Raw genomic sequence first — 19,174 nt, forward strand, 5'->3', positions numbered from 1 at the left:
ATAGGCAATTTAGATATGAATATATATATATATATGTTCATATATGTGATATATTATGTATACACAATACCTCTATATATCTACACACACAGAGGCACACACATTGTCATATATGTATGCCTTTTAAGTAGCACTGAATGATATGCTGCCAGGAAACTTTACATTGTTTCTGCACTTCTAGATAAGGCTCTAAATTACCAGTGGTACTGCCTGTGCCTAAATTTCATGATAATGGGAAACAGTAAAGCTGCTGCATAAATTGCTGAAAGTGAAAGGAGGAAGGTGGATTGAGCAAGCAGCTCATGAGAAAGTATTCCTTTCCAAAATGCAACACAGAAAGAAGAAAACTAAACGGAGACCGAATCTTAGACGTTCACTCCGTACATTAAGTTTAATGGTTCTATCAACAGCTTCATATGACAGGAAATGATCTGGGCGTTCTGTTCACTAATTCTGGATGCCCTTAGTTTCAGAGAGCAACTGCTAACATGGATTGCACCTCGGAAGGAGACAGCTGAACTCTCCCTCTGGCTTTAGTGAGGAAAGAGCAGCGATGAAATCCGTGGACTGTGTGCACGTCATCCAACAGAAGGATACCGCCTCCTCTCCCTCTGCCCCCCCTGGTGCTGCTTCAGGCACCGTGGGACTTTTTTCTGTTACATTCCTGTGGCTTGCAATGCTCCTGTCCTCTTGTCTTGCAGCAGTGTCTCTTTACCATGTTATCACCCTGAAAACAGAACTAGAAGCTCTGCGCAGCAAGCTGATCTACAGGGTCCAGGCAAAGTCTCCGCTAGACCAGCCACCCGTGTCCGTTGATGCAAATAAAGCGGGTGGCCCTGTTTCTTCCTTTCTGCAAGTGTCTGCCACTGGCACCAGGCAGGTAAGCTGGAGAGGGGTTGTTTGGCTTGCAGGGGATAAGCAAATATGAGGCTGCTTTCACAGACTGCTGCTTCTCTCTGGTAGGAGAACAAGCTTCCTGGTCCTGGCCCAGCTGAAAGCTTCCAAAAGGAAATCTGGAACAAGAGCAGAAACAGGGGGAGAAGGTCTGTTGTTCACACAGAAGAAACAGGTAAATAGCACCCACTGGAGTGGGCTGGGATGCTGAATTTGGATACTATCTTAAGAAAAGCAGGAGGGCATCTTCTATCAGACCATCCCTGCTCCCAGAGCACGTTACAGTTTTTACTATTATTGCTGAATAAATGGTGTTAACTGTAGGTGTATTCTGCTAGTGGTTACCGTGCTGTTTAAGGAGGATACCAGATATTAATGCTATTTGCAGGTTGAACTTTGAGCATTAGATCCCAAACCTGCTTCTTGTAACTGAGGTATTTCTTGATGATGCAGCAGACTTGAGCTAAGGCAACTTCAAATTCTTCAGCTTGTAAATTGTTCAATTCTAAATCCAGCATTCTCAGTTCAGGGTATTGCCTAGCTTGTTTCTCTCCGATCAATATTAGGAAGGGAAAGCTATCACTAAAAATGCCAAGTCATTTTTCTGGGAAAACATGCTCATTCTAAAAGAGAGAAGTAACAAGAAAGCTCCTTAATTTAAGGAAGTAGGAGCTTTCCAAGAGAAAATCTGGCCAGTACCTGTCAAAAGGGGCAGACTACATCGAATCCAGAAGTTTAAAATAATTTCTGCATTAAAACAATTTATTATCATAATTAGAAAAATTAGTAAAGGTATGCTTGTCCAACAAGATTTTTTTATCATGGCCTTTTTAAAAGGTGCTGCAGAGAACACTGAAGACTGCTCTAGGAAAAAGACATCTAGTGTGTATTGTAATGCTGGAATATTAGTAGGATTTGTTTGTTTTCTTTGAGAATAAAATGGCAATATTTTTTTCTTTTTCCAAACACGATGATGCCTGATATCATGAAATACTGACTTTTATAATGATGATTAGCATACATACTCTAATTGCACCAAGTAACTAAATAAATTCCTGAATTGCTAAATCACTTCAATCCTCGTACAGATACTTTTAGATTGTTTGAACTGATGAAAGCTGAAACCTTTAATTATTAATAGATGAAGTCAAAACGGACTAATTTATAGGTAAAGACTAAATCAGGCTGTGCTTAAGATGTGCTTTTTACTGAATAATTACTGTGAAATATATTTCACTTAAGCTCCAGCAAGCTAAATCAAATTTAAGTTTTAGAGTGTAGTCACTCTACTTATTTCCAAGTCTCTCAACTGAGAGTATTCATTTGTGATATCAACAAAAATCCATAGGTTTAAATGGGATATAATGTATTTCATTAGTAAGCTTTGATTGTCTTAGTAAGAGTGATTTCACAAACAGGTCTCAGAACAAGATTGCTTAAATTTCTTGTAGCCTATTTCCTATGATAGAAGCCACAGAGCTTTCCTGCTCTCCCCACACTAGCATCTCCCAAATAAAAATTAGTGATCTTTTACAAATGAAGCACAAGTATGTTCCAAAATAAGGAGACATGTCTTTTTTTAAATTAATGCTATGGCATCAGTACTGTGCAAGTTATTCAGTTCCCTTCACAGGAGCTTTCATCTTTATTCCTATTGCCATTTGAGGGTGTATGGGGAGATGAGGGTTTTGGGCTCATCAACTATGCTTCTGACAGGTGTTTCTTCTCATCAGGTAGCCACCTCTGATTATACTTACTTATTTTCCATCACATAAAATTCTAATTAAGCTACTTAATTCTCTAAGTTTTCTTTAAAGATATAACTTTAAAATAGTTTAGGATGGAAAATAGAAAGCTCAGAATATGAATATCCATTGAAAAGGGAAAAGCTACATAGGTTGACATCCTGCAAAACACAACCATCATATTTTTGTATATAAAAAATAAAAAAACCCCTAAATTACAAATCATTTAATAATTTTTAATCATTAATATATAAGTTCATCTGTTAGACGAGGTTACCTTTCTGCCTGCTATAAGTACAACAAATTAAACTCATCAGATTTCAGGAAGATGTTACCTTTTCTTAGATGAGACTTCACTGATGACCATGTTGACTACTAGTCAATGTTAAATTTTACTTTAGCAGAGTGAGTGACTGAGAACATGATGGTGTTTATGGTGCTAAATTCTGTCACTTCATCATGTCCACACAGTTACTCCCTCTGCATCTTGATTTTCTCATGTCTATTTCTGGGTACCGGGAATCCGAGCAGCTTCCAAATTGTCCTGCAGATACACTGCACTCATTCTGGTACAATGACAGATAAATGAGGGTATTGAGTGAGGTACCTTGTTCTCTTCCTATTTCTGGTTGCTTCAGCAAAGTCTCAAAGTAGAGTCTCATAATTACAATCTCATAATTAATTGTTGACCCATAATTTCACTTTAACATGGACCAATTTCTTAGAAAGCGAATACTTGAAAGTGTCACTGATATACAACTGCTTCTCATCAGAGAGCAGAAGTGAAATATAAAACAATTATTTGGTTTATGAATAAAGTTGTGATTTGTTTCTGGTTAATTTTAATTCAAACTTTAATTATTAATTTCTAGAAATAGGTGCTCCATGATTCCTTTTAGGCCCAGCACAGGCCTTCCTGAACATTCACAATTTCCTTTTTTTTTTTTTTTTTGCTTTTATTTAATTGATGTGTGCATAAAAGTGGCCACAAATTCGAATTTTTATTTAAATGACAATCAAATTGAAGGGGATCTAACACAATGCTGATCTTTCATATTTTCATAGGGCATGTATTTGTCCATGTTTATGTATAAAACTATTAGTCATCGGTAACTGTATGCACATTTTATGTGTTGAGAAAATTTCCAGCTCATGTAGGTTGAAGAGATGGGTTTCAAGCATCAATTCCAAATACAGCTGTACAGTTAGCAGTCAGAACCAGAGTATTTGATACAATGTGTGGGAGTTAATGGGTGATTTTGAAAGGTACATATTATTAATATGCAGGCAGATCATCTAACCACTTCTGGCAAATGTCATACCAGGACACATGAGAACAGATGTAATTTTTCTTATTTGTCTTTGTTTTTATAAATTTTTCCTGTAGAAGAAAATTGCTACCAAATGAAAACCTGTCCTGAATTTTATGCTCACAATTATGGATTGCCTTGACTGCTTGTTTCTCGCTAAGGTGTATGTGTGCTTGAGTTCAGGAACAAAATAAAGGTTACCTAAGCCTGTTCAATGTAATGCCAATAACCCTCTCTCTGTGGATTCTGTTTCTTGTGGCCATCTAGGGAGGTGAGCATCAGGCCTTCTGTAAACTCAAATTCAGGCAGTGTTCTGCTGTGATCAGGCTGGAGCACTCATGGATTATACTTATATTGGTTATAGGCTAGTCTGGCATGTGACTTGACAATCTTTTTACTAGCAGTTCCCAAGTTCAATCCCAATGTCAAGCATGTCCACAGGAAATAACTACTGCCATGCAAGTGTGGCATATAAGTTGTTAGAATTTTGCTATTTTCTTCTTGTAATTGCCTTATTGGTCAGTTGGTACATTTATTGGTTAGAAGTGTTTTGACTCTGCATGTTATTGTTTTAGATATCTGTGACAGAGGAATAGCAAGAATGAAGAAACCTAACCTTTTGTTACTAGTCTAAACAAATACCACATATAAAATTCCCTTGCCAAATATTCTAAATACTTCCTACTTTATTGTTTGAAGAGGGGAAATATAAGAGTTCTCTTAGTAAAGAAAAAAGAAAGGCCTACTTCTTGAAAAGACATGTTATTCTTTCTTATTTCTGCTGACAACAGGTTAACTCAAAGGGAAGTAGGCCCTCCAAGCCAAAGGATAGAAAATGACTTGATACAATGCTTACATCAAGAGTTACACTAACTGAATGAATGAATCTGCAGTGTATTATAGAGAATGGTGTGCAATCAAAAATATACAAAATAAGATTTTAACAGCTATGTTCTGCTTTCTACTTTATAATAGAATACTACATAAAGTATTCTTTACTCCTAGTGAATGTTACTGGTAATTCTGTTAAAGTCAAAATACTGCTACCAATATTTTGAAGATATTAAATCTGAGTCATATCTGTAACTATGACCGTGTCATTTTAATGCAGGGATTGATGTAATTGGTGATTAATGCCATATGTAGCCTTCCTAATTGAAAAGCACCAAATTAACCAGCCTATAAAAATGCACAAGCAAAAAGTAAAAGAACTTTTGTGATGGGAAATGAAGAAGCTAAGGGAAGAACTTCAAATTGTTCAGGAACTTGCATGTAATTTATAAACTGAATCATCCAGTGTTTAATTGTGTTTCAGGAAGTCTACAGAGAACTGATTTAGACCAAAGTAGGAACCTGAACAAGCAGGTCTGGTTGTTAAAGTTCAAGGTTTTCTCCTTGTTTTTATTTCAGAAAAAATTGAGATAGATATCTCTGGCCTCAGATATTGAAATTTAAAAATTTATGCATGAGCTCACAGACAACAAACTCAGGGATTTTTTTTGTGGATGGATTATTAAATTAGATTGCAAAATATTAAAATCATTATGCAAGTTAAATAAGCAAAAAATAGGGGGGGGGAGGAAAGAGCAAATTTGATTTAACTAATATCAGATCTTTAATCATGTAGATATGCAGAAGGCTACATTCCTATCCTGCTGTGAAAGCTTTCTTTTTTTAAAAAAAAGAAAAATGTGGTTACATTGCTCAACTGGTGGAGAACTCATCCCTTCATGTACTGGCTGTGGTTTACAAAGCCATCTGGAGTCACTAAGTTCTTCAGAATTGGCCGTTCTGTTCATGGAAGAAGAGAGACTGTGAAATGTTCTTCTTCCCACTCACACCCCACAGAGGAGTTAAAAATCACAAAAAAAAGCCTTCTCACCAAAGCAAAGCTGTTATATGAGGTCACCAGAGGATGACGCACATCTTGTAGTTCTAGATTCACTCTGATTTGTACAGCTAGACCTCATGGTGACAGTCTAGATATTTTTACACATTTTTAAGATGTATTTTACAAATCGTGTGTTTTGCTTGCATTGTTAATTGTTCAAAAACACTTTAGACTACAAACCTGATGCTCAGGTTTGATTTGCATTGGGCTGAAGGTCATTCAGGTAGACCTTTCGATTTATTCTGCTCAGTACTGGTAGTAATTATTCAAACTATATTTTGCAATGCCTATATTCTTGACATTGTACCTCAGGTAAGTTTTTTGTCCTTCTTAGAATAGGTTTACTAACATTTTAAAGAATGTTAACTTTTTACTGAATATCCCCATTAATTTACCCAGAAAAGATACTCTTTGTCTTCTCCTTATTAGTAGTGTTGTTTACTCCAAATTTGATTCAATAAATTACTTAATTTTAAGTATGACCTCATTCCACTGAGGTCAAAGTGAAGCGCTTGTATATATTGGAAATAGTTATGCGTCAGTCTTTGCTTCTGAACTTTTTTTTAAAAGAATGTTGTTCAATTCCTCTGATTTTTATATTACTTGCAGTTTTAGGTAAGTTGGCCACTGTACTAATTTCTGATCTCTTTAATTTCATGAATAACACCACTGTATCCATATTTCTTTGCAAAAAGCAATCTTGCTATATTCTGTGGAGCCTTAATTCTATCTGCATACATTAAAAAATGAGACAGTGAGGCTTTTTTAGAGAATACATGTAGATTTGATATCTATACATTAGAGAGTTGGCTTGTGTTTTAAAAAGATGGTAAAGATCTCAGATTGTACTGAACTTGCTGATTTTAATTGCTGTGTAGCAGTTCTTAGCAAAGATAACTAGTATTTCAATGCTGCAAACAACTGAAGCATAAATCTAGACTAGCAAGCTGTGAATCAGGATAATTTCTAGAATGTCAATCAAATTTACAGAGCAGGCTTAATAAGAGTTGCTAAAGTAGCCATAGTTTTCACTACCTGTGGATGCTACTCGTTGGTACGCAGCTGTTTAGCAGCTGGTTAATATCAATCATAACAAATCCTCTCTTGTTTGGATAGTGGAAAATACAGTGGCCACACTGGTGAATTGTTTTAGAAGCAGGAATGAACATTTTTATTTAGCTTACTGAAATAGTAAGGAATCAACTATTTCACTAGGAAGGCACTTTGCTCCAAAGGAGAGTGAATTAATAGCTTTTGAAATAAATTGCCTTATGTGCTTTGTTGTGTGACTCCAGAAAAATACATTTTAATTTTATTTGCAAGCTTCTTTTTCAGAAATTCTTTGGCTTACAAGTGTGATGGAAAAATCACTGAAGTATAAAACCTTTTTTGATTTTGTGTTGTCTTGGTTTTTCTATTCCTTACTAGTAGGCAGGGAATTCAGATGCCTGAATTCCTGGTTTGAAAATCTACAGATTTTGACACATTGTTGATGAGTATTGATAGAACTCAAGGACATGTTCCAGCGTAGGAGCTTACAGGATAGCGTTCTGGTTGTACATAAGTAGGGCTCACAGGTTGTGTGGTCATTGTGACATTAGAGCATTCCCAGATCTGCGCTTGAATCCTTGTCCACTACCAGTTGGCACTGCTGAGTGCTGGTGAGCACCCAGCCCTCTTCAGCTATTTTCAGGTGACTCCTCTTGGAGACAGATACAGAGAGAGGCTGCTTTCTACCTAAATCCTCTCACCACTTGCTGCTGGGCACTTGATTCTACACGTGGGTACCACCGGCAAATGTAAAAATAGGATCCCATGGAGTAGGGCACAACTCATTATAGTATGAGTAGCAAAATCTGACCCATAGCCTTCTTACCTGAAAAGAGTAAAACAAAAAACAGAGATTTAGCAATTCACGGCAAAATTTTCTTCTCTTGACCCTTACTAATTTAATTTCCTTTCTGTCAAGCACACTTAATGTTATTACACTGTTTTCCAACCTTCAAAGTAGCACCAGAACCAGATGTTTTCATGAAAATCTGCTCTAAGCAAACACAACTCTCCTTTTTTTCTTTTATCCCGTTCCCTGACATTTATGCTTAGCAGATTTTTTTAAAAAGAGCTTTGTTTCATTTGCGAGCCTGTGTTTTAACATACGCAATATTTTTCTCTGATCAAACTCCCAGTTTCTCATTAATGTCACCAGCCTCTACAGTTCTGAGTAACACATTTGTTTTAATAGATGCTGAGGTATTTGATACATGTGCATTAATTTGCTAACAGTCATTTCTGTATCTTCCCTCTTAGTCTCAACATAGGTTAATGGAGCATGGGTATCTGAAAAAATTCAAAGTACATATATATGAATGTTGAGAATTGATTGTGAAAGTACCATGTAACCTGTGTATATGACTAACATTTTACAGCAACTATGACTGGAAACTGATTTCTTTTTATATAGTAATATAGTGAACATCATTAGAAAATCAGGTATCTCATTGCTGGCAGGGTTGGGGATTTTTTGAGATTTTGCTTAGAAAATTAGCAATGTTTTTAAAAAGCAGTTTCAGAAGCTTACTCTTTTCTATTACTGATGTACATTTCTTTGATTTCAAAATGCTTTCACTTTGCAGTGCTGCAGGCCTGCTTGCAACTGATCGCTGACAGCAAAAGTGACATCCAACAGAAAGGTAAGTATCTGTTCCAAGATTTATAGCTAACTATTCCATGTGTTGACTCCTCCATCCAGTTTTATCTAACTTCAAAGCAGTAACTGAGTTATGCCACAGAATTAAAGAAAAAAAAAAACCAAAACAACAAAGAGGTTCTTGCATCTGGACAGCTCTTGCACATATCTTCTTTTCAGTGAGGAAATCCAGCTAGTGAGACTGCAAGCCTTGACTAGAAATCAGCTTTGCTAAGTTTTGGCAGATAAAAATGATGACAGTAACTTTTCTTTCTGATTATCCAAAAACTGCTTTTTCTTTTAGATGATTCAAGCATTGTCCCTTGGCTTCTGAGCTTTAAACGTGGAACAGCTCTGGAAGAACAAGGCAACAAAATAGTGATCAAAGAAACCGGATATTTTTTCATATATGGCCAGGTGAGAAAGCTCAATTCGCTTCAGTATCTGACTTTTTGTAGGATCTTTAATGTCTTCATACAATATGTTTGAAGTCTGCACCTCTTTGTCCTATAGGTTTTATATACTGATACAACATTTGCTATGGGACACCTAATACAGAGGAAGAAGGCCCATGTGTTTGGTGATGATCTCAGCTTGGTGACACTGTTTCGTTGCATCCAAAATATGCCACAATCTTATCCGAATAATTCTTGCTATACTGCTGGTAAACATTTAAGTTTTCCTTTTCTTTGTTTGCAAATAAACCATATCACATAGCATCTGTCATGTTGGATGATTAAGTTTTGTGGCTATTGTAAAGAAAACAGACTACATTCACAGATCTGCTTAATTGAAAATTACAGAATACTTTAAAAAAAATACAGTTTTATATAAAGTATTGGCAGTTGGAGGGTATGCATCTAACTTAGGCAATTTGAACAATTCCCTTCTGTTGGCTACATAATGTGATTACGTACTTTGGTGCTCTCAGTTAGATGCCTGAAGCAGACAAAAGGAGTACACACTGCGCTTACTAAAGGACCTAGTCTGACTAACTCAAAAATTTTATCCCAATAAAATATTTAGCAGCTATGTTCTGATGTAAGGCATATATGAATTTTAGCCACCCACTTTTTGCATACCTTACTGTGGGATTTCCAAAGATATTTCTTGTCCTTATAATAGCTACTGCAGTTTTTCACTTTGATTAGATGAAAAATAATGAATTCCTATAAGGAGCTCTTTCTGACTGCATAAATTAAAAACACTAAAAGAAAGACCAATTAAAATATTTAACGCAAGTCCAGCAGTCTCAGTGCTCAATATATATGTGTATTCCTGCAGTGGCATTTAAGGGATTATTGTCAAGGCCTGAAAAAACTCATTGGGTTCTCTCATCTGTCTATCTTTCCCTCTTAATGGTAGATTTGAGGGTTTTTTCTTTTGTTATTTTCCAACAAGATCTATGTAAATAAAAAACTCCCCCACTTTCTGAACTAAGATCTCTATTCCATCCTGCCACTTCACAGTTTCTGCTTCCTAAATTCCCACCCTTCTTCTTTCACTGGGAAAACTAAAAATCACTGCAATATCTCATGCTGTTAAGCGTGTGTTGCAGCAGATGTTAGATGTTCTCTCAGTTCACCAACTGCAGCTTGAAGGTGACATGATTTTGGTTATCATGTCAGCTGATATGCGACTGGAAGGAAGCAGACTTTTGTGCTCTGCAGTTGTAGTGGATCAGCTGATGTCTGGTAACATTGTTTTGTTGGTAAAGCTCATAAGACCTCTTCCAGAAGTGTGGGAACAGAGTGGTTGAGGACCAGCAATACCCAATGCTGACCTTGACTGTCACATCACCATAACATGAGGAATCTGGGTACACCACTGTTACAAATTTTTGCAGCGTTTGCTTAAGTGAACTGTGATATGCTGAGTGCAGAGTGGAAAGTAGTTCCAGCTCCACAGACAACATTGTCATCTTTGGGTGGGCTGCAATCTGTAAGACTGTGCCTAACGATACAAAAGCACTTGTCACAAGTAGCAAGCCACGCTTATGTTTGTAAGATAATGTGTAATGACTTTCTGCTTACCACTTGTTAAAATGATGCATTTGAAATATTAACTAGAAGTATTCCAAATCTTTTACCAGGCATTGCAAAATTAGAAGAAGGGGATGAACTTCAACTTACGATACCACGGAGAAGAGCCAAAATATCCTTGGATGGAGATGGTACTTTTTTTGGCGCAGTTAGACTCCTCTGAAGCCCTTCATTTATGTTATTATGCCTAATGCAATTTTCTTCTTTTTCCCATGCCTTTGTCAGAAAAAAAAATAAACTGCAATAAAGCTGCCTATTCAGTCCCTCCCCATCCACCACTAGCTTCTGGGAACTTTTCTTTGGTTTAATAATCAAGCACAAAACAGGAAATGCACCAGTCACATTTGTGAGATATAACCGTCGTGATTACCAGAAAGCCAATTTATTTTAGACAATGGGAGATTCTAAATTACAGCTGTAAAGGAATGGAGTTTTGGCTTTGAAATAAGTTATTGTCCATAAGACAAACCAAAGGAGGAGTTGACCATAAAGTATGCTATAAACAAGACCATTGACTATCAAATTATTATCCATAATAATACTTATAGGAATATAGGAATACTAATAGGAAAACTAAACCACAAGTACTTCTCATTTTAGATCTCCTATGTTTCATCAATAAAATATTTGAAGTACAAAGTATAGGGAAGTAACATCAAATAGTAGATTCCTCATAACAAAATAGATATATCAGGTGGGTTCTGGGGTGTGGTTTTTCAGTTGAGTTTTTTTTCCCTTTGACACAAAGACTTTGAGACAGCAAACAGTCTAAATGTATGGGATAATGAAAGCAAAATAGACAGAACAATAGCCTCTAGCTTGCTTCTTCCCTGTGAACAAAAGATGCATATGCTACTAATATCTCTTAGTATTTACTATCAGAATTGATTTTACTGGGGAAAGGACATGTAAGATGCTTCGACAGCTCAATCTTCAAAGCATTGCTACTCGTGGAATATATGTGTACTTCTATGTAAGCAAGGTAGGGATAGAAAGAAACACTGTGAGATTAGACACAGTAAAATAAGTGGAATTGGATTTCTGGCTTAATAATCTCTGCAGTCATATATAGAGGTGTACATATATACAGTGTATATTTATAAATAGGAAGGTATGTACACTTGCATATGTAAGGCTTTGAGATTTGGGTATAGATTTTATTTTGCTTTGAATAGTTTGTCCAATGGAAATATTACCACATACCTATTTTTTTATTTCTCTTGCTTTTTGATATGATCCACTCTATGCAATATAGTACAAAGAAAAATCCAATAAACTTGGAACCAGTGATACAAGAAAATACATTTGTATCCCAGAAATCTGAGCTCAATCCCTAGGTTAAGAATCAGCTTTTTCTGCCGTTTTTAATATATTGGTCGACTCTGTTTTACAAAAACAATCAGATCTGTAGAAAGACTTAACAGATGTCTTTTTATCTTTTCTTTTGTCTCTCTACTTTGTTCAGTAGATAAGATTTATGTCTTTTTTACCCCAAGAATCCATGTGTATTGTGTGATCAAGGTAATAACATGGTAATAGTGTGATCAAGACTTCTTCTAGGAGCTGTTGTAACACAAATATTGGACTTCTATTCCACTGTTCTTCACAAGTATTGAAGTGCTACTGAAATGGATAAAATAATCAATCAAACGCACAGTGATGAACTGTACTTCATTTGAAAATAATTTTGAGGGATTGAGAATTGTGTCATATAAACTCATTTAGTAAAGAAAAGATGCTTTGTATATTACAGTCTCCTCGTCTGTTTTTCAAACTGTGCTGATTTCATTGAGTTCTCATGGTGATAGACAATAAATACAAAAGACTTGTAGCTAGGAATTTCAAACTTTTCTGGGCTTCAAGAAAACATTTCTCCAATAAGCATATGTGTAGGGGATTACCATGCTGAGATTGCTATGATGTTTAGCTACAGTTTAAAAATGTCTGAAAGTCCTTATGCAAATTTATTCATTTATGTGTCCTGGAACTGAAGCTGCTGCTGATTATTATTAAACTTTGATGTGCTAAATTTGCCAAAAAGGCACTTTAAATCCTCCACAGGTACCCACAGTTTAACCAAAGGTTGTGTGAAGTTCCACATGGATAAAATAATTATTAGCATGCAGTCAATTTTCTATTATTACTGACATATATTAAAGAGATGGCCAGAATCTAATCCGAAACTTGTTGATTTTAGAGTTGTCTGATTACAGAAAAAAAAAAAAATGTATTGTTACTGCTGCTTTCCCAGAGATTTCATGGCTAAGCTTGCAAATACAGCTTTTAGTATGCAAGTTTCCCCAGTGGTTTCAGTAGGCTTGTGTGCACTTAGATTAAGTCAGCTCTGAAGGTAGTTGGCACTTTAGAAAGTGTAGCTTTGATCTAAACAGACAGAGTAATATTTCAAACTTACACCACACAGCAAAAAATTTTTGAAGCTAAATCATTTCTCATCACTATCCTTTTTCCTCATCATATGTCTTCCTTTTGCTGATGCCAAATGTGGACAGCACAGAACTTTGGACAGTATTTGGAGTATGGTGTGGCTTGGATGAAAACTGTTCTTAGCAAAATGATTTCAAAAGTGTTCCTTTAGTAGGATAAAACCTCAAGTATCTTCACAAAAAAAAAAGAAAAAATAAAAAAAAAATACCCCTGAGAACTCTGATATCTTTGCAGAGAGTGTGAATCAACAGGCTGTTGAGATGTTTCTACTGACAAAGCTGGCAAGGCTGCCATTGTTAGGTTAGTTTTCAGATGGCTTCATGAGAAAGCTCGACTTCTCAAAATTAAAATTCTTCACAATTAAGCTTCTGCACAAAGTTGAGCTTTAACAGATCAGCATTTTCTGACCAAAATGGGAAGGAAGGCAGCTCATTCCTGATAGTTCTGCTAACAAACTGGTGATACGTAAGGCAGAGAAGCACATCCAGGACACAATCATTCTTACACTTCAGTTAGTGGGAGTCACCAAAGATTTCTGCTTCTGATAGATGTTATTTAAATGTATGACAGTTAATAAGTAGCATCTAGTTGCTTATAGCATGTTTTATGTTCTTATCAAGAACATATAGGTTTTAAGATCTGCAAATGCAGCAAACTGTGTATATACCCTGGTTCTTTTTCATGTGATGTTAAGCAGCATCACAACAAATGTAAGGGACTTGAACATTTTCTTTCTAGTACATTTTTTTAACAGAAAATGTGAGCTTATATCATTCTTTCCTTTTTAATAAAGTGTAGTTGATAGATATATAGTTGCTTTGAAACTGCTATTCGTGCCTTAAAATTTAAAATATAACTGTTATCTAATGTGCAGTCACACACCTTACTGACATACAGAGTATAGTCACAGCATGGCTCTCCTGCCTCTGACTGTTTCTCAAATTGCTCAACACTTGCTATTGTAAGAGCTTCACTTCAGTTGTCCCATAATGTTACCAAGTTTACACTGCTGGAATTGAGATTTTCTGTGTCACTGGTTTATGTCTTAGATTGAATTGTCTTGGATAACTTCAGCCCCCAAAATTCTAATCTTCTAAAGATGAACGCAGGGAAAATGCATTGTTTGGATTTTATTTTAATGCTTTGGCTACTTTTTTCTTTGGAAAGCTCTAAAGAATGTGCTTTAAAAGAACAAATGTGAGCAATATGGGTTTTGCTTTATTTTAATCAGGAATTTCCTTCATTTTTCCTTTCTTTCTTCTGCACCCATACTTTCATGAGGTCTATGCTTTTGGATAATTTCAAGCATATGTTAAGCATATTCTATCTCTATAGAACATTCAAAAGAGAGTATGTTCCCAGCAGTTTTGTCTCTTGGCTGAGTCCATGGATTACTCACTGTCACTAAGATCTAAGATTGTTTTTCAAGATCAGTTCAAGGAGCAGTGAGAAGGAAGTTGATGCAAATGCAGGAACAGAGAAGCTAAGTATTTGACATAAGAAAGATCTTATGAAGTCTGCAGGTTACATAGAGCTTAGGAGTGATGGGGGAAATAAACCAGATTAGGAGCTGGACTGCAGAAATTGAAGAGACTTTAGCTATGATTTGATTGTGAGGTAAGGAGAAATACAAGGCCATGACTGTGAAAAGCTTGGGAACTAAGTGAGGTTTGCCAAAGACATCAGCTTTGAGAAAAGGGATAAGGATTCCTAGAGGAGAGCAAGCTAAACACAAGTCTGCAGTGAGCCCTGTCAGAGATGAAGGCTAACAACATACTGCTCTATATTAACAGGACTGTCACCATTAGATTGAGGGAAAGGTCTAATCTCCTTTTCTCGGCACCTTTCAGAGTTTATTTGGGATCCTGCATCCAGGTTTGGACACATTATATCCTAAATACAAAAAGGAGAGTGAGAAACTTGAGAGAATCCATTTGTAACGCAAGGGAGTGGTTGGAGTGAAGCACATGTCTGCACATGTCATGGGGTCTTAATAGCAGGTTGCTAATACCAGTTAGGAGATTGTCAGGCAAACAGAATCATACCCTTTGGATGGTTCATGGTGATGTGAGAAGAGACTTGACACAAATCAAACTGGGAAGTTCATACTTGACATAAGAAAAAAATATTACAATGCTATCACAGTCCATTTGGATCTCTCAAATTTAAAGGTCAACATACTATGTAAATTAAAATTCATTTTATAAGGTCGTTGGGAAAGAAAACAAATATAACAAACAAGGGTTCAATTCCCTTTGTGCAGACTAGTCTAACATGAGTTCACTGATTCATCACTTAAGTCATGAGTTTTCTAACTCATAAACTCAAAATTTGTAGTTAGTGCACCTCTGGGCAAAAGAGTTAGCTAGCCAAAGGGGAGAGAACTCATCCTCCTCTGTCATGGTGTAGGCATCCCCTGTGTGAGACTAGAGAGCATGAAAGCCTCAGAAGTCCAGCTGCTGTTGCATCTGCCTCAAAATCTTTTTCGGTAAGCTGATGACATAGTCATACCTTCCATCTCAGAGGTTTGGTCTACACTATTTCTATGAGTTACTAGATTATGAAGAACTTGCCAGATAATCAATAAAGGAGGACAATGGCTGCAGAATACAGGAAGCTCCAGATGATAATGGTTGCATAATGACCTTTAGCCCTTTCTGGACACCATGTCCTGCCTTTTTTTTGACCTGATGATGCTGATCCTAGCACATATCAGGCCCTAGCATAAGATGTGTGTTAGCCAAAACCTGAGCAGGAGTTGAGTGAAGAGCCACACCATGGGGACAGTCAAGCACTGAAACAGATTATCCAGAAGGACTGTGAAAAATCTGTTCCTATGGATTTCTGACACCTTAATGGATAAAACCCTGAGCAAAATGGTCTAAATTTAATGTTGATCCTGCTTTGAGCAGGTTGGAGTAGAGGCCTCCTAAATGATCCCCTTCCCCTTGTTGATTCTGTGGTAAGAAACCGAGATATGTAGGGGGCAGAGAAAGGACTGAAACTGGTGTGAACAGGTCAGAAAGTGTCCTGCTGGGGAAGAAGGAGTGTTCATTTCCTGAGTGCAAATGAAACATGGGTTCCTTAGTGTGTGTTCCAACAGAATCAGCAAACATTTATGTAATGCACAAAGCAGCTTCCAGTTAAGCACAGCAAGCTGTTAGCAGTCATTGGGTACTGCATGGTCCAAAACTCGAGAGTGTAAATTGAATCAACTTGCTTCATCCTGTGGAAAATAGGATATTGAAGGAAAGTGCTTTAAGCCTGGGCTCAGACTAATTTTCAGAAATATTGTGAGGAAGTAATAAATGGGGCAGAACATGGAAGGACAGCAATTTTGATGTCCTATTTAAACCAGGATTGTATTCCCTTTCTATCTGTGAGATGGCTGAAAAGCTGTGTTTACTTTCCACAGTTTTTGATTTTTTTTTTTCTTTCTTTAAATCTGAGATTGTTTCATTTTTTTTTTTTCTTAGAAGCTCTTCTCCCAGAACATTTTTGGGCATATTTAAGCTCCTCAGATCCTATCTCTAATCTTAATCAATGATATTTATTCCAATGGCTGCTGGAAGTACTGTGTCTATACATGTACATGAATTGTCCTTCCAGACTGAGCTCAGGGTACTTGCTTTCAGAATTGCTTGGGCTAAGGTGGCTTGGCTGTCTGCTTTGAATCTGGAGACTGACACTTTCAGTTTCCTTGGTTTAGTACCCTACAGCCCTTTCAGAAGCCTAATCTGAGTTCTCTCCAGACACAGTTTTCAATTTGGTAACAGTTCTTTCAGTCTGAAATATTTTAAACAGAATATGCTGGGCTCCACAAACTGGTGTTTTTGGTGGATCTTTATTTTGTCTGAAAATGCCCAAGTTACCCCAGTCTTTACCGCAGAGTTCCTTAAAACAGATTTTTCACAGGTGGTCACTAATTGAATGTTCCTCATTTTCTGGCTGACTGACTGATGTCTTGTGGTCTCATTTGCAGAAGTGTTGAAGCTCACTGCTGCAAGTGAAATGAGCAGGAGCTGTCCTTTGAATATATGGAGGGCTGTATAATTCTGCTTAGAAATATTACAGCCACAAATGTTCTGGGAAACTCCTGGGAGAAATAAATTCTGATCTGAGGCAAACTTTGGAGTGTGCAGTTCGTCAAGGACTAAGACTTGGAAAAAGTTTGAAGAAAAGTTTTTAAGTCATTGCTTGGGTGCTCCACATTGTTTGCATTCAGTGTGGTAGGAATCTTCATGGGAAGGACAATGTGAGGTTATTTCTGTTACAGGTGCAAGGAATTAAAATGGAGATGAGAAAGACATTGGCCCATCTTTCCTGTAAGCATTTAATTTTTGTGTTTGAATATTTGGTAAGGGTTGAAGACCGATAACCTCCAGAGACCTGTTCCTATTTCCACTCCCCACAAACCTCATAGAAACTATTATATGTTGCTGTGGGAGGGGTGGTGACAGTTCTACCTGTGCTTAAACAGTGTTTTCCCTCCCCCTTAAGGGAACTAGGAGGGAACCACTTCATAGTTCCTGACACCAGTGCAGACCAAACCTAGCACTTTTAAAGCAGGAAGAGCAAGGGGAAATTTTGTCTGAAGATAGCAGATAAGCAGTGTCTGGTGGCAGACTGCTGGCTCAGGGTTTCTTACCTAGTTTTGTTTGTCCTTTGAATGAGAAGGTCACAAGGATGACCAAGATTTGAGAAACTCTACTACTCTGTTTCACAAGAATCATTGTCTTGGGTTTTTTTCTTCCTCAAAGGGAGTTTTGTCACCTTCACCCACCCCAAGAAAGAGATGCTATGAGACAAATGAGTGGATGGGGTGCAGTGGCACGTCTGATGCTGTGGCAAGTGGGAGAGGTAGGTGAAAGGTAGCTGTGTGGGTGTGGGGCATAAAGCCAAAGCAATGGCAAGAAGAAAGATGTGCTACTGATGCTACTGCTGCTGCTGTCTGTCTTTCTATGCTGTCTCAGTTGCTCCATGCAACCTTTTAATCCTGTGGTAGCCTGGCATTTAATCACAACTAGTTTTATTTTTTGAGACCAAGTTCATAATGAGTCATCTGTATGCTTCTATTCAATTATCAGTTTCAATTACCAGCCAAATTTACTAGTCTCAGTGCTGAGTCCATAAAATAATAGTGATGATACTCTACTGAGGTGCTTCAGTGGAAGTGTGAGTCAGGGCTGATGCAAAGAAGCTGAGCGGGCTGATGAAGAGTACAGCATTCTGTAAAATGATGATGGTACACTTTGCTATCCCTTAGGCTCCCAAAAACATATCTTTAACCTTGACTGGAAGAAGTGAGCAGTGGAAACAGGAGAAGCTCATAGTCTGCTATGATGCCTCAAAACTCAGAGGAGTAGCTGATGTATTGGAAGGCTGTCCTGTCATTCAGCAAGATCTGGACGGGCTTGAGAGTTGAGCAGAGGAGGTTCAACAAGGGAAAATGCAAAGTCCTGCACCTGGGGAGAAACAACCGACGTACCACTACAAGCTAGGAGTGACCTTCTGGAGAGCAGCTCTGCAGAGAGAGTCCTGGGAGTCCTAGTTAATAATAAACTAACCATCAGCCGCAATGTGCCTTCATGGCCAAGAAGGCCAATGGCATCCTGGGATGTATCAAGAAGAGTGTGGCCAGCAGGCTGAGGGATTTTCTGCTCCCCCTCTACTCTGCCCTGGTGAGGTCTCATCTGGAGTCTTGTGTCCAGTTCTGAGCTCCCCAGCTCAAGAGAGAAAGGGAACTTCTAAAGAGAGTCCAGTGGAGGGCTACCAAGATGATCAGAGAACTGGAACATTTCTTTTATGAGGCAAGGTTGTGAGACCTGGGACTGTTCAGCCTGGAGAAAAGAAGACTGAGAGGGGACTTTATAGAATCATAGAATCATAGAATGGTAGGGTTGGAACCAAACAGACAGGTGTTAAGAGGATGGGGCGAGTCTTTTTTCCTGTTGTATCTGTTGATAGGAAAAGGGGTAATGGGCATGAAGTGGCGCACAAAAAGTTCTGCTTAAACACAAAGAAGAACTTATTTCATTGTGAGGGTGAGGGAGCCCTGGCACAGGCTGCCCAGGGAGGGTGTGGAGTCTGCTTCTCTGGAGTTTTCCAAACTCGCCTGGACATGTTCCTGTGTGATCTGATTGAGGTGGATCTACTTTAGG

The 19,174-nt window shown here is 37.6% G+C and overlaps 1 protein-coding gene across 1 annotated transcript; it reads left to right on the top strand.

Annotated features, from left to right (window-relative positions):
- The first annotated feature begins 320 nt into the window (after positions 1 to 320).
- TNFSF13B (TNF superfamily member 13b) lies at positions 321 to 12,297 on the top strand. The gene is made up of 6 exons (XM_010197678.2): positions 321 to 880; positions 964 to 1,069; positions 8,474 to 8,530; positions 8,831 to 8,943; positions 9,040 to 9,190; positions 10,619 to 12,297. Exons 1-6 carry the CDS (start codon positions 554 to 556, stop codon positions 10,729 to 10,731), a joined length of 867 nt encoding a protein of 288 aa, XP_010195980.2. The 5' UTR covers positions 321 to 553; the 3' UTR covers positions 10,732 to 12,297.
- The last annotated feature ends 6,877 nt before the right edge of the window (positions 12,298 to 19,174 follow it).

This window comes from Colius striatus, chromosome 1 (assembly GCF_028858725.1).
Source record: "Colius striatus isolate bColStr4 chromosome 1, bColStr4.1.hap1, whole genome shotgun sequence".
Classification (NCBI taxonomy): Eukaryota; Metazoa; Chordata; class Aves; order Coliiformes; family Coliidae; genus Colius; species Colius striatus.